This window comes from Phoxinus phoxinus, assembly GCF_949152265.1.
Source record: "Phoxinus phoxinus genome assembly, chromosome: 1".
NCBI classification, from domain to species: Eukaryota; Metazoa; Chordata; class Actinopteri; order Cypriniformes; family Leuciscidae; genus Phoxinus; species Phoxinus phoxinus.
The window spans coordinates 3476596-3491498 of record NC_136876.1 but is presented as its reverse complement, the minus strand read 5'-3'; the positions used below and the strand labels follow the sequence as shown (position 1 = coordinate 3491498).

Sequence of the window (14903 nt, the reverse complement as noted above, 5' to 3'; positions counted from 1 at the left end):
AGATGTTGTCACGGCGGGTATGGTGCGGGTGAAGATATATAAATGTAATGAATTATTATTATTATTATTATTAAGAAAGGCAGAGGCACAAAGCTCCAATTCAAACTTTTACTATAATAAACTTACACAAAACTGGTACAGGCAGAAGGATAACACTCCCAATACACAGTAACATATAGCCTACAAGGACCGACCACGACAGACTGAACAGTAGCAAGCTAAATACTGACACTGATGAACAAAAACCAGATGACACAGATAATTAACAAGACACAGGTGATGAAGATTGAGGGAGTGAGTTCAGGTGTGGGGACAAGAAGGATTATGGGGAGTGTAGTGCAGACTGAGACTGTGACAGATGTGACCAGTCACTAGAACATTTTTGACTTGGGGATGTAATTTTTTTTTGTACTGTGTGTGTGTGTGTATGTGTTAATGAATAGCATCGGGTCGGGTTTGTAACTTAGAAAAAACTATATAGGCCTCGCTATATAGTGTGCGTGCCGTGTGCCAGGGGAATTTGTGACTGTTTCATCAGTTTAACCGTCAAAGTTTCGTGATTAGTAAGTTCGTGCTTTTTCTCTTTTTTGTTGTGTGCTGAGAGTCTGTGCCGGTGAAACGGTGTGTGTGTGCTTCAGAAAAAGGGTGTGTGCCACATCTATTGTCGGATTCATATGCAAGAACCCCACACAGAATAGAGATTGCTGACTGTTACACTCACGCACGAGCGTCTCATTCTCAGTGACGTCACTCGCCGCGCTTCTCGCTCATTGGCTGTCAGCTGAACACAGCTTACACACGTATTTTGGGTCCTCCTCTCTTTTCTCCTCTCCTCTCAGAAGTCATTTCTTTCTGCTCAAGGATTCGCTTAAGGTATGAAACATAATTAAATAAATAACTAAATAATTAAATAAATAGTTATATTTAATAATAAGGTGCTCATCTGAATGGCAGTGTTTTGAAATGGCACACGTGACTTTATATCAGATTGGTGTGTGTTATGCAGAGAACATTTAAAAGTGCCATTTTGAATTGCAAAATGTGTGTGAAGCTGAGCATGTGTTTAGAGTTTTGGAGACTTAGAAGAGGTTTTGCTCTCTCTCTGTGTGTGTGTGTGTGTGTGTGTGTGTGTGTGTGTGTGTGTGTGTGTGTGTGTGTGTGTGTGTGTGTGTGTGTGTTTGGAAAAATAATATTTATAGCACTCAGTAATGTTCAAGTGTGTTGATAGAGAAAAAAAGAGAGATACATTGCTAGTTTCCACATTATTTGTTCCTCAGAAAATGGCGACCATTGAAAATGTGTAATTTACTCATAACATCCCTATATATTATTGGCACTTACAATTAACCATATTCGGCCTTAAAAATTATATAAGAAACCAAAATTGTCTTGAAGAATAACAATCTCTGTGTAAAAGTAAAATAATGAGCACTAAATTATTAAATGACATTTTAAACCCTGTAATCTGACTCCAAATCTCAGGTAACTATTGTAATTTTGACCCATTTTACAAAACTGTAATTTACATCCATCACATGTATAATATTTTGGCTTTCTTCTTAATTTACGTTTGTCTTTCTTCAGAATATATATATATTAAATAAAATAAAACATTTGAGGCGGGAAAGTTTCTGTAATTTGGTTGATTTTTCCATGAAATTACCCAAATGTGTTTGAGAACCTTTTATACATCTTTTGTACGCATATTTAACTGCAGATGACTGATTAAAATGTGATCTAATAAAAAAAAAAAAATATATATATATATATATATATAAGAGAAAATTGTCAGTAAAATACAACTGTTACCATTTTTTTAATAATTAAAAATAAACAAATGTTTTGAGTATGACAACAAACACGCCAGAAAACAACATAGTCCAAAACATAATCATTCTGAACATTGACTCAGTCTTTATTCACCTTTTCCTCATGGTTTCTCAATAGAATAGAACAGAATAGAATAGAATAGAATAGAATAGAATAGAATAGAATCGAACAGAAGGAATAGAGGATCATTGTAACGAGTGTTGCTGTGACGTCAGCATTAAATAACCATATCAACTGTTCAATAACAGATATAGGCCTACGATTAACATAATATCACATTTATCTTCGTTTGAAATAAACACAAAAACATTTTTTTTTAAATAAATTTTAGTAATTAATTTACTTTAGATGATCAGTGATCTTCCAAATATTTATTTTTAATTTTTGAGCATTTTTTTCTCTACTGTAGGCCTATGTATTTTCTCTCTAGCTGGCATGTGTGGAAAGTTTTAACCCGCGTGTGTTTCAAGAGAAACTCCCACACGCCACAATAAATATCATGATAATAATCAAACAATAATCAGCTTATAAAGTGGAGGAAAAAAATCAGCGAATCTGTATATTTCAGTTTACACGGAGAAATCATGATCATATAAACTTTAAACCTCAAAAATACAACACACACACACACACACACACACACACACACACACACACATTTTTACTGATGACATTAGAGTTCATTTAGAGAAACTTTTAATTCTTCTCTTGAACTTCGCTATATTTTGCCTGATTTTACATGTAGTTTTCAAATCTATTTTTTAACCTCAGCCTGTTGGGTCATTTTTTATTTTTATTTTTTTATTGGTAAATGTGACATTTATTATAACAGGCTCACTTAAAGTAAAAGTTGTTATATTTTTATTCATTTTAACATTTAAAATACACTGTGTTTCATTAATTTGGATGTGAAATTAATACAGAATAATGTATTAAAAACTTGTAATGTTTGGTGTGATTAATTTCAGAAAAAAGTGCGATGAATCAGTTGTTTTTAATCGATGATCTTATATGCGATACAGAAGCACATGTTCAAGAGTCGCGAGATGTTAGTAAAATCATAACATTTATTGGTATGGTGTGTGTAAGCCTGTTTTATACAACATTTTTATCACTTTATTAGAAGCACTACTTTTACACGTGTGTCTCTGTTAGATGCATATCGAATGAACAGACATGTAGAAGTTTATTTTCAATGCGAAATACTAATAAATAAAAGCTCTGTAAACACTTGCATTTTTTCTATTTTTGCAAGACTAGTGTGTCCCATCGAGTAATCAAAACTTCTACACACACTTGCAGTGTTTACGCCCTTGAACACTTATAGAGGAAATACAAGTGCTCACGTGTCGTGCACAGGCCGCAGGTGTGTTTATTCTTTTTTATTTTTATTTTTTTATTTAATAAAATAATGTGGGTATTTGGACAAGCGTTCGTTTCATAGCGTTTCCTTGGACTTCCGCGTTTGCACTCGTCACACATTTCAAACATTGCCGCCGGAATCAGCGTCGCTCATTGGCTCTCTCGCCGATTACGACGTGATCACGTGACTGCTCATTCCTTTCGGTTTGATTGAATGACAGCCGCGCGTTCACGGTCAAGATACGATTATCAGCGATAAACTTAATTCTACACTAAACTCCACACGGGATTATTGTAGTTCTAGAGGAAGAGCTCATCTGGACACACTTTAATGGAGAAGGAACGTGTAAAGATGAGGAACATGAAGCTGGAGAGGGTGAAACAGATGGAGGAGGAGCAGGTGTGTGTGTGCGTGCGTGCGTGCGTGCGCGCGTGTGTGTGTGTGTGTGTGTGTTCAGGAAATGTTTAAAAGCAGTTTTCAGAGACCCACTGGAAAGTCCCTGAACAGGGAAGGTCCCCTAATGTCCGTTTTGTGACCACAACAAATATAGTGTCACTATAGCAACATGCACTCGTCTAGATTTATTTATTTATTTATTTATTTTTATACAGCGTTTTTGATATAGGGTATTGCATTTTTATAGCTTATTGTTGAGGTTGTGTTTTAATCTTTTATAATTTACTATCAGTGTCACCAACTTATCGCCTCAACTGTAGGACATAGTTTCTGTAAAATAGAGAATATTACACAAATAGCCGACATATGTCTGATATCTAAAATAATACAATACAAACAACCCAGACTATAAACACAAAATGTCCTAAAGGCCTACTTTACTGCAGTTCGTCGTTTTGTTTGTTTGTGTATTTATTTATTTATTTATTGAATTTTCGTAGAAACATCATAATAATAAACCTTAATAAACCATAATAATTGTCACATGATATTGTTTGGGTTTTCTGCATATTTTTATTCCAAATGTTCAGCGGATATTAGTTAGCTTATTGAAGATTTACTTGTTGTTTAATATGTTTTATAGTGTAATTATTTATTATCATAATTCAAACTTCGATTATCGCGTCTCATTTACATGATAAAGGTTATGAATATCTAGATATTCTCTTTAAATGTGACAATATTTTTTCAAACATGACCAAAATAAATAATAATGAGCATGTTGTGTCAATATTCTTTTTATATTTAATCATAAAATATTAAACAGGGTAAAATGTATTTATTATTTTGAAAGACACTTCCTTTATTTTATTAATGAGAAAATATATTTTTTTGTAGGACCACATTTTTTTCATATTTCACATTTTGTTATATTATTAGGCTAGATATGTCTATTTTGTACGGAAGCCCTGAACCGCAACGTAAAAAAAAATAAAAAAAATCTGTAAAAAAAAAAAAATCTGTGAAAAATTAAAAAATGTGTGAAAAAAAAATGTGACACATTTTTTCTAGCATTTCGAGAATACAGTCTTCCGTAGAAGTTGCGTGTGTGTGCATTCATAATAGCGCATTCATAACGGTGTGTGTGTGTGTGTGTGTGTGTGTGCGTGTGCGTGTGTGCGTGTGTGCGTGTGTGTGTGTGTGTGTGCAGTCGAACTGCATCAGACATGGATGGATCAATACAAAATAATATATTTTTACTTTTATCTGCGCTTTCAACAAAAGGAATGAACGAATGAATGAATGAGGCATTTATATTGCGCTTCCATGTGTCTACTGTAGGCCTAAAGCGCTCTACAACCAGTGGTTATTATATCTGAGGAAATCCGGCCAAATGATTGGATCCAGAACGCATTTCCGGTGAAGCGGGAGACTAACGGTCACTGTTGGTGTTCTGGACCCAGATGGTGTTCTAGACGAGCACGAAAACACGTCACAAACACTGTCTGCCACATACAGTTTGGACCAGATTGTGATGTGATACTCCGGCGGAGTGTGTGTGCTCGTCTAGAGCCTAATGCATGCTGGGAGATTGGCACATGTAGAGTTTTCTTTTAGTTGAAAGCAGATAAAAGGAAAAAGCTACTATTTTGTGTAGATCCATGTCCGACTGCGCGCACGCGCACACACACGCATGCACGCGCGCGCACCGTTGTTAATGCACACACACACGCAACTTCTACGGAAGACTGTATTCTCGAAATGTTTCGATTTAAATCTCGAAATGCTAGGGGGGAAAATTGTCACAAATGTTTTTTTTTTTCACATACTTTTTATTTTTATTTTTTTACATATAGCCTATAGCCTATAGGCTATATATTTTTTACAGATTTTTTTTTTCACGTTGCGGTTCAGGTCTTTCGTACTTTTGCATCAATAATAACATCCTTTTGATATTTTGGCCAATGTTAAAGCAGTTATTTTATACCCTGCGTTTATGAATGTTCATTTTTATTGTGGTAGTTTTCGAACATAAAACCTGTAAAAGCAATAATTAAATAAATACAAAAATGAATTAATAAATAAGTCAACAAAATTATACATAAATAAATGTGCAAATAAATACAAAAATAATTACGTAAATCCACATATTCTTGAATACATAAATATATAAATAATTAAATTTGCGAGGAGAAAAATAATTAAATAAATAGAACGAATGTTAGATATGATGTACCTTATGGACCTAAAACTAAATATGAACTCTAAAATGAATCATTTAATATGAAACAAAAATATGATTTGAATTAATTTAATTAAAAGTTAATGTTAAGATTGTTAACAATGTTTAATGTTTAAAGTAAAGCCTGCGCGTTTGAAAACACACACACACACACACACACACACACACACACACACACACACACAACCTTTTATAACACACCTCTACATGACTGAATGTTATTTTCACTTTATATAAAATGCAAACATTTTCACTTCTCACTGTCCAGTGATAATTTATATAAAAAATGTATATGCAATTCAAATACATAAGTCGTATGTTTAGACATTAAAAGTGCTTGAGTGTAGCGCAGGCCTGCTGGACAACAACAGTAAATCACCTTTCTTATAGGGTTATTGAAAGAAACGTGTAGGATAAATAAATAACAATAAACAATAAAAACAATTAAGATCAATTAAAATGAACGCAGTTTCTCGCCAACCGGTCGTCCTCTCCAGCGCGCGCACGCTCTCCTCGCGCCTGAAGCGCGTCACTTTCAGACGAAACTGTGTGTTGGTGATTCTCCAACTGAGCACTTCTGGCACTGAGAGCTTAGGGGAATTCTCTCTCTTAAAACAATCCTCCTAGCTTCATTCCTCTGTCTTCTAGATGACAGTGCAGTTTTAGTTTGCATGGAATATTAGCCTATTATTATGTTTAACAGTTTTTCTGAAGAGCGCTTTCAAAGATGTAATTTCCACCACTTTTACATTTATGTATTTTATTACAATATAGCCTAATATTGTAAAACTGATTATATAAGATTATGTGTCAATCAACAACATTTTATTACATTGTATAGGCCTAGATGCATTACCGAGTCAATTATGCCATGCAATGTCACGTGCTACCTCATATGAATACTTTATACACCTAAAACTCTCATTTGAACACTTGTTTACTAATATCTAAAAAATATAGCACTTTTATACTACAGGGCCGCTGGATGCTTGAATCTGATTGGTTGACGGACGTTCTAAGGCGCGCAGTATTTTCAGGGAAACGCACGGCTAAAGTAGTTCCGGCAGGTCTCGACCGCAACAACTATTACCATTTGCATAGAAAATAACGGAATATTTTAATAATTAAAAATAAACACATTTTTGAGTGTTTATTTTGAGTGTTTTGAGTGACAACAAACACGCCAGAAAACAACATTGAACATTGAACATTGACTCTCAGTCTTTATTCACCTTTCCCTCGCGGTTTCTCAATAGAATAGAATAGAATAGAATAGAATAGAATAGAATAGAATAGAATAGTAGGAATATAGGCTCATTGTAACGCAGTGTGACAACATGCCCCGCCTGAACAACTGCGGCTTTAAACCCGGCGAGTGTTTCTGTTGTTACATCAGCATTAAATAACCATTTCAACTGTTCAATAACAGATATATTAAAATTTGAACAGAGATGAATAATTAACTTGAGTAATACATTTACTTTTGCTAAGGGTAGATAGATCAATGTTCAGTGATATCTTCAAAATATTTATTTTTCCGCAATGTTTTTCTATGTCACGACCTTAGGAATGCCGATTTAAAAAAAAAAAAAAAAAATTATATTGATATATCCCTTCTCCTGCTCACACAAATACCACGGAGGAGATTTAGTGTCAAAAATAAGCTTTTTATTCACACAGAAATGAATAACAGAAGCGTAAAACTTCAGGAGGGGTTAGACCAAAATAACAAACAAAGTGAATCTGACTAAAGAGGAATTAATGTAGGCTAACTTAACACAAGAACAATCCCAAATAAAAGACATACGTTTCTCTTTTGTTTAGCTATTTATATAAGATACATACGAACTGCACACAATTACCGGTCACAATTAACATCAATAAATCATTATTGATGAATCATAATATTGCCTTAAGTTGATGCGGCAACTATAGCCTACACAGTTTCATTATGATGGCATGTGTGGAAAGTTTTAAACCCTGTGTGTAATACAAGTGAATCTCCCACACACGGCACAACATCAGTTTATAGAGAGGAACAATCAGCGATTCACTCACACACACCAGGCGCAAAAAGTGGGTATGCGCTATATGCGGCGCATAGGGGCGCAGCACCAGGGGGGCGCCAAAGCGATGGTAAAAAAAAAAAAATTATTATATATTTTTGGGGTATTTTCTATGTGAGCTGCTGTTGTGCGTTTCTAAATAATTTCTGCATTTCCTCAATGTTATATAACCCTCTAGAGGACTAACTGGCTAGAGTAGGCGCCCTCATAAGATTCCATCATAGAATTTTGACATAGAAGAGGGGGGGATAATATCGCGTTGATAGTGACTTGTCGTCGATAAAGATGGATAAAGTAAAAAAGCTGTCGGGGCTAAAAATAGAAAAAGAAAGAGAGAAAATGGAGATGGCATGTCAATTGATGCGCCAGCAGCAAAATAAGTGGATGGTGACCGAAAGGCTACAGGTAGGATTTAAAGTGTGACGTCCACGCATAGCCTACTGGCCATCGGGGCTACCGGGGGATTCCCGGTGCTTTTTGGACCGATACATCTATATATTTTAGTCTTAATAGCCCATAAAACTCGTACATCGGAGGCCTGTTAGTTTTTTTTATTTGTATTAATTGGCGATGCTGGGTTAGTGCCGGTGTAATCCATTGGTAAAAAAAAAGTCAGTGTTGGGTTTTTTTTTCTGACATTTTTCGTGAAACACGTAGATCAGCGGCCCATTGGTTCTTTCCTTGATTGACACTGGGGTGGCCCAATCACATCTTTAATGTAAAGTATAGAAATTAGTACAAAACTAATTATGAAAGTTTCCTTTATTTTTCAGTGTATTTGTTTTACAATATATGGCTTGGCTATTACTATCATGGGATTAATATTATAACTATTATTATGTAGTAGGCCTAGTGTAATGTAGACAGACACAAAAATAGTTTCGCATTTTTCTTTGTTTAATTTGCACACTGAATATGGGTTGGAGTGCACCAGATTGATGAATTTAACATTAAAAAGCTAAAAAAAAATATTACGGGGGGGCATAGAGTTCAATTTAATTAATAAATGGCAATTTTGTACTTATTTCATATGTTAACTCTCACTCGTTCCTCACTCATTATATTGGACACTTTTTTTCTTTGTTTTTTGTTGTTGTTTGTTTGTTTGTTTGTTTGTTTGTTTGTTTGGGGGGTGGGGGGCGCCTAATTTGTTGCTGCATACCCCTCTGACACTGGGTAGTTGCGCCCCTGCACACACACACACACACACACACACAATCCAACGTGCCCGCTTTAATATGATGCGCATATTAACCATTAATATGAATACTGTATTCTTCCATGAACTGGTTTTATTCTTTCCGTGAACTTGTTGAATGGTTCTTCCGCACTCAGGCTCGTGCACGAGCCGTGACGTCATTCGTCGAGAGTAAATGATGTAGGCTACACGTTCTAAAATGTAATGTGTGCAATGTTTAATTTCAATGTTTTCAATATTTATATTAAATAAATATTTTGTCAGAAAACACGAGTCTATTTTTATTTATTGGGACAACGGTTTATTTGCCCTTGGTTGGTCAAATGCAGCAGTAAAAAGTACTTCTGAATGTGTCTTTTTCATGTTTCTTGTTATTAGATAATGTTTTTAACGTTTTTTTTATATATAATTATTGTAGAAAATAACTTAATGATCAATATAAGAGAAAATACAGAAGATGACACTAACATTTCCACCGCTTTAAATTCACATTTTTCACACGTTTTTAATTGTTTGCTCTAATAAAACACTGTCATGCAATATAATATGCAGTGATCAGTTCTGTGATTTATATAACAGCTTCTTCTGCAACATGAACATCAGTGTGTCCTGCGGAGAGATTGAGACTGATGAGGGGTTTGTGTACAAACTGAACCAAACACTCTATGGAGACTGTGAGCAGGGCTGGTTATCAGAGGTGAATATTACACACACACACACACACTGGTTATCAGAGGTGAATATTACACACACACACACACACACACACACACACACACACACACACACACACACTGACTGTGAGCAGGGCTGGTTCTCAGAGGTGACTATCACACTCACACACACACACACACACACACACACACACACACACACACACACACACACACTCACGCTTGATCCTCTTGTGTTTGGTGTGTTCAGGACAGAATTCTGTTAGTAGATCCATCTAAACCACTCAAACTTCTGGATCCTGTTACTTCAGTCTCATCTGATCGTCTCGTCACGTCTCGCTGTGTGAATCTGATTCATCAGCTCCACTGTGACGCTTCAGGAGTAAATCAACTCTCACTAGGGATGCATAACGATTAATCGCAATTAATCGTTTGCATAATAAAAGTTTTTGTTTACATCATATATGTGTGTGTGCTGTGTAAAATAATTATGCATTTATAAATACACACACATGCATGTATATATTTAAAAAATATTTACATGTTTATAAACATTTTTATATTTAAATATAATTTATATTATATATAATTATAAATACTTAATATATAAATATATTTTTTTTTCTTAAAATTATACATGCATGTTTGTATATTTATATATACATAATTATTATACACAGTACACACACATGATGTGTATGATGTGTAAACAAAAATGTTTATTCTGCAAACGATTAATTGCGATTAACATGATTCTCTAATGCTTCTTTCTTTCTTCACAGTTCATATCCGAGAGCGTGTTCAGAGGTGAGAGAGACACTTCAGCAAAACACAGCAATCAGGGGATGCGCAATATATAGGCTACGGTATCGGACAATATATTTACATTTCTACTGTTATTGGTATCGGCCTGGGGTGCGTTTCCCGAAAGCATCGTTAGCCAACTATGGTCGCAAGTTCCGTCGTTATCAGCAGTTCAACGATTTGGTGTTTCCCGAAACCATCGTTCCAACGAACGTTCGCAAACCGCATCGCAAACTTGTGTGGTTGGAACGACAGTTCTCGAGCCGTGGTTAGAAGCATAGTTTCTACTTTACATGAGATGTAGACTGAATAAATCCTTATCTTTAGCAAAATAAGCAAGCTGACATTCAGTACAACCCGTGTTATTTATTTAGAATACATAATTTACGTCTTTTAGTTTGCCAAGAGATTTAAAGCACCGTTTTTGAAGACTGCGCATGTGCGAACGTGCTCTACTATGTAAGAACGAGCCAAATATTGAGTCTGGTAATAAAGCAAAATAACTGAGAAAAAATTTAAATGGTCTTCAGATGCCATGTCTGTAACTTATATGACAAAATCTAGCGTTAATTCTATCTCAAAAAGATGAATTAAAATAATTTATTAGTCCACCACGTGCAAGACGTCATAAACCAGCGTGGTTGAACGATACTTTGCGACATACGGTTTCGGGAAACAGTCGTGACGAGCTAGTTGATTTCTCCAACGATGCATCGTACTATGGTAGTTAAGCAGTGAGCTATATAGTTGTACGGGAAACGCACCCCAGATAAGTAAATTTGGCTGATATATTAAAGCCGATAAATAATGTATTATTTCCTCCAGCTGAGACACTTCAGATGCGCACTGTTCAACATGGTGGATTGAATGGCTTGAAATATGATAATAATCACTTCAAAAAGGAAAATACGGTAAAGTGCAACATGTGCTGCGCAAGTCTGTCATATCCACCTAATTTTTCACGCCAGAGCGGCCGCTGCCATTTTTGAAATATAATATGTTAGATTTACAATAAGCCACTTCTGCTAATCGCAGTTGTATTGTGAACACGTAGTTTTGCGTCGACTGTGTAATTTAGACTGGCTAGTTCATTTTTCATATTGACTACAGACAGACTGGTGTCATTTGCACAGTTAGCGTGTGTCATAACAGCAGGTTCAAGCGTACAAATACCCGCAAGATATTTGTTTTGACCATAATCCACTAAAACTGAATGTGGACGAGGGGCATCCTTAAATCAACTCTGCTCAGAACACATATGGTGCTTTCTACAGAGAGTTCAAATAACTCTGAATCAGTGTTAAAGCTAATAAAAAAATAATAAAGTGATTAATAAAGTGATGATTACGCATTAAGCAAACAAAGCATGTTTAATAGTGTTTTGTGCGAGCTACCACAACATGTCCTTCTTACCTATCGGCTTAGCGAAGCGGAAGTGTAACACATTAGAAGGGCGTGCGTCATCGTATTTACTTTCGCGTCGCGAAATAAGGTGGATAGGCTTCATAAAATTAACATGAGAACATCAGAATTGTGTGCTTGGCTATTGATGGAGAGACTTTTGTTTTTGTAATCAGGCTCTCAAAAATTTTGATTTATCGGCCAATATATCGGTTATCGGCTTTCAAATATAAAGAACTGGTTATTGGCCAAAATGTTCATATCGGTGTGTCCCTAATATCAGTGTGTCCTGAATCAAACTCTGTGTTGAACTGAATCTTCTGTCAGTGAATCGTGATGATTGTGAATGTGTTTTTCAGTGAGGAATGAAACTGCAGCGACTCCAAACTACGGTGAGATTCAGCTGATAAACGTGTGTTTAATTCACTAATAAAACACTGATTCAGACTCAATCCAGTTTCAATGTTTTCTGTCATATTGTCTGATATTTGTGATCATTGTGTGTTTTAAAGATGTTCTGAATGAAGTGACTCCGTGTCTCCAGATCTCAGGTAAAATATCAAGAGCTTTAAACATCAACTCTAATATTGATTTATGATTATTGATCAGCTGATTTGATATTTGATCTCTTGTATAGAGTTGTGGTGGCTGTTTGCTCTCTTCATCTTCATCTTCATCATCATCTTCATCTGTTTTATACTGTGTAAAAGGATCTTCAGGTGAGTCCAGACTGATCTTATAACGTCATACTTCAGTCTTTACATCTGACACTAGTTCACAAGAGCTCAGCTCATCGTGAATCACATTTACATTCATTTGATCAGATTATTTATGATTCTGTCACGTTTAGATGCTTCCTAGAGTATGAATTTATATATGTATTGATTTTGCTGTAAGAAACCAAGAGGTGAAAATATAATGAAATATAATATGATACAAATAATGATTTGACCTCAGTAGCAGTCAATGACGTCTCAGATTGAATTATTAAATCAAGGGGAAATCTCAAGTTTAAAATCCCTCTGAATAAGCAGAATATAATAGTGTGTATAATAAGTGTCAGTGTGTTGTCTGATGTTTTCAGAGGCAAGCGCGGTTCATCTGACAGACTGATGTTGAGGTGAGTGAATCAACCTGAGAGAAAGAGTTATTTACCTTCGTCACATGATCATCTCAGAGATGAGACCGATGATGATGATGATGAAGATTAATCTCAGCTGAATGTTTCACACAGGGATCTGAAGGTCGGATCTGATGATGTCTGAAACGGTTCAGTGTTCAGATGATGATGTGACGAACCGATCATCTCTTCCTCTCTACCGCTAGTGACAGCAGCAAATAAACACCAATGGACATCAGAAGATGCAGAACAACTTCTTGAAATCAATCATGTCTGATGTAATCCATCAATCAGTGTTTCGACCGTCAATAAAACAGCGGGAGAACAATAATGTCACGTGTCCTTAAACTCTAGAGAGAGGATCATTTTGATTAATATATAGTTATTTGATTTGATATCTTGTTTTGTTATTTTATTATACTATTTATTCCATTCCATTCATTATTATACTAATCGATCCAGACGAGTAACCTGGTCCTACCAGACTCTCGTACATTTCATCTGTACAGAGAGTCTGGCCTCTCTCCATTGACAAGCGTTAACTTCCTTGTAGGCGGGGACTCTGTTGAAGTTTAAAACTATTGGATCTGCCCAGAGTCACTCTGGATCTGCCATAACCAATCGCTAACGTTTGGTCGTGAGTCTCGGGACGTATGACGACTCAAACTAGCGCACGACCCCAACATCATCATCGTTCTCAGCCACTCCCTCTGTTCGCTGGTTGGACCGGTAAAAAATTGACTGGAGAAAACCCAAGAATACACCGCAATCCCAGACGTAGTACTGAAGGAAAATGAAAATTGAGCAGAAGTACGTAGGAGGGCGGAGCCAGGCTAGCAAATGAGCTCTATCCAAATTAAATTTCGATCAGATTGAAAGGGGTGGTTTATTCCTTTTCTAATAAGATCGAGAGAACACTTGATCGGATTGAAAACTTGAAACTGAAATTATGAACTAAATGATCAAGTGTACTTGTGGCTATTGATGTTCTGTGAGTAAATTAACTAATTTGTCTCCGGCAAGTTATTACAGTTTCCCGTTATTCTATAATCCTCTTTTCTCTGCGTCTGTGAAGTGCAGCAGGACAATGGCCCACCAGTCCTCTCTTCAGACTCTCGTCCACAGACCACTTGGGCATTTTTACTGCGGGATCAATATAAGCAGCGGCACAACGGTTAATATGCTCATTGTCTCCTAATTATGGCCAGAAATGGATAAATATTAAGTCTGCTGTTAAAAACAAATAAAGAAACAATGTAGGAGAATAGTTATTATGCGTAAACAGTGAGGAAACTCTGTATATTTGTGCAGTGTGCGCATGTCATCGCGATTTGAAGCGTGTGACACATAAACGCACATGTAACCGTTTCCCAAGGCCGAGGGTCAATAACCACACTCCGGAGGAGACGACACCAAACAACCCATCAGGCAGGACAACAAGTAATATAAAATCTCTCGGACACAGCAGTCGGCTGACTCCTCTTCAAAATAGTGATTCACAGGGTCTCTCAGTTCATAGAACGGTGGCTGATTCAGGGTATTCCTCTTGCAGGGTCAGACGATCCACAGATAGCTTTTCACAAGGGGGTATCAGGTTTCAAGAGCGATCCCATAAAACTTGGTTCCTTCCTTGATTTCTGAGACTCACAGCAAGAGAAACAATACACACTGCCAGCAAGCACAAGTCAGTATTCCGAATGTTCTTGGTAAATTCTCATAACACCACTTCACCGGCCTGGTGTTACACCAGAAGTCGCTCCCCCGTGCAACAAATTCCGTTTTTTTATCTATCTATCTATCTAAAATCTA

At 36.1% G+C, this 14903-nt stretch overlaps 1 protein-coding gene across 1 annotated transcript in view; it reads left to right on the top strand.

Annotated features, from left to right (window-relative positions):
• LOC306996490 (uncharacterized protein) overlaps positions 1 to 13417 on the top strand; it is a 15533-nt gene extending 2116 nt beyond the window's left edge. The window contains exons 2-9 of the mRNA XM_079609014.1: positions 9675 to 9792; positions 10020 to 10151; positions 10552 to 10576; positions 12334 to 12366; positions 12487 to 12525; positions 12612 to 12693; positions 13059 to 13094; positions 13209 to 13417. Of these exons, the coding sequence (XP_079465140.1) occupies positions 9688 to 9792; positions 10020 to 10151; positions 10552 to 10576; positions 12334 to 12366; positions 12487 to 12525; positions 12612 to 12693; positions 13059 to 13094; positions 13209 to 13239 (483 nt within the window). The 5' untranslated portion in view covers positions 9675 to 9687 and the 3' untranslated portion in view covers positions 13240 to 13417. The remainder of the gene's footprint in view (positions 1 to 9674; positions 9793 to 10019; positions 10152 to 10551; positions 10577 to 12333; positions 12367 to 12486; positions 12526 to 12611; positions 12694 to 13058; positions 13095 to 13208) is intronic.
• The last annotated feature ends 1486 nt before the right edge of the window (positions 13418 to 14903 follow it).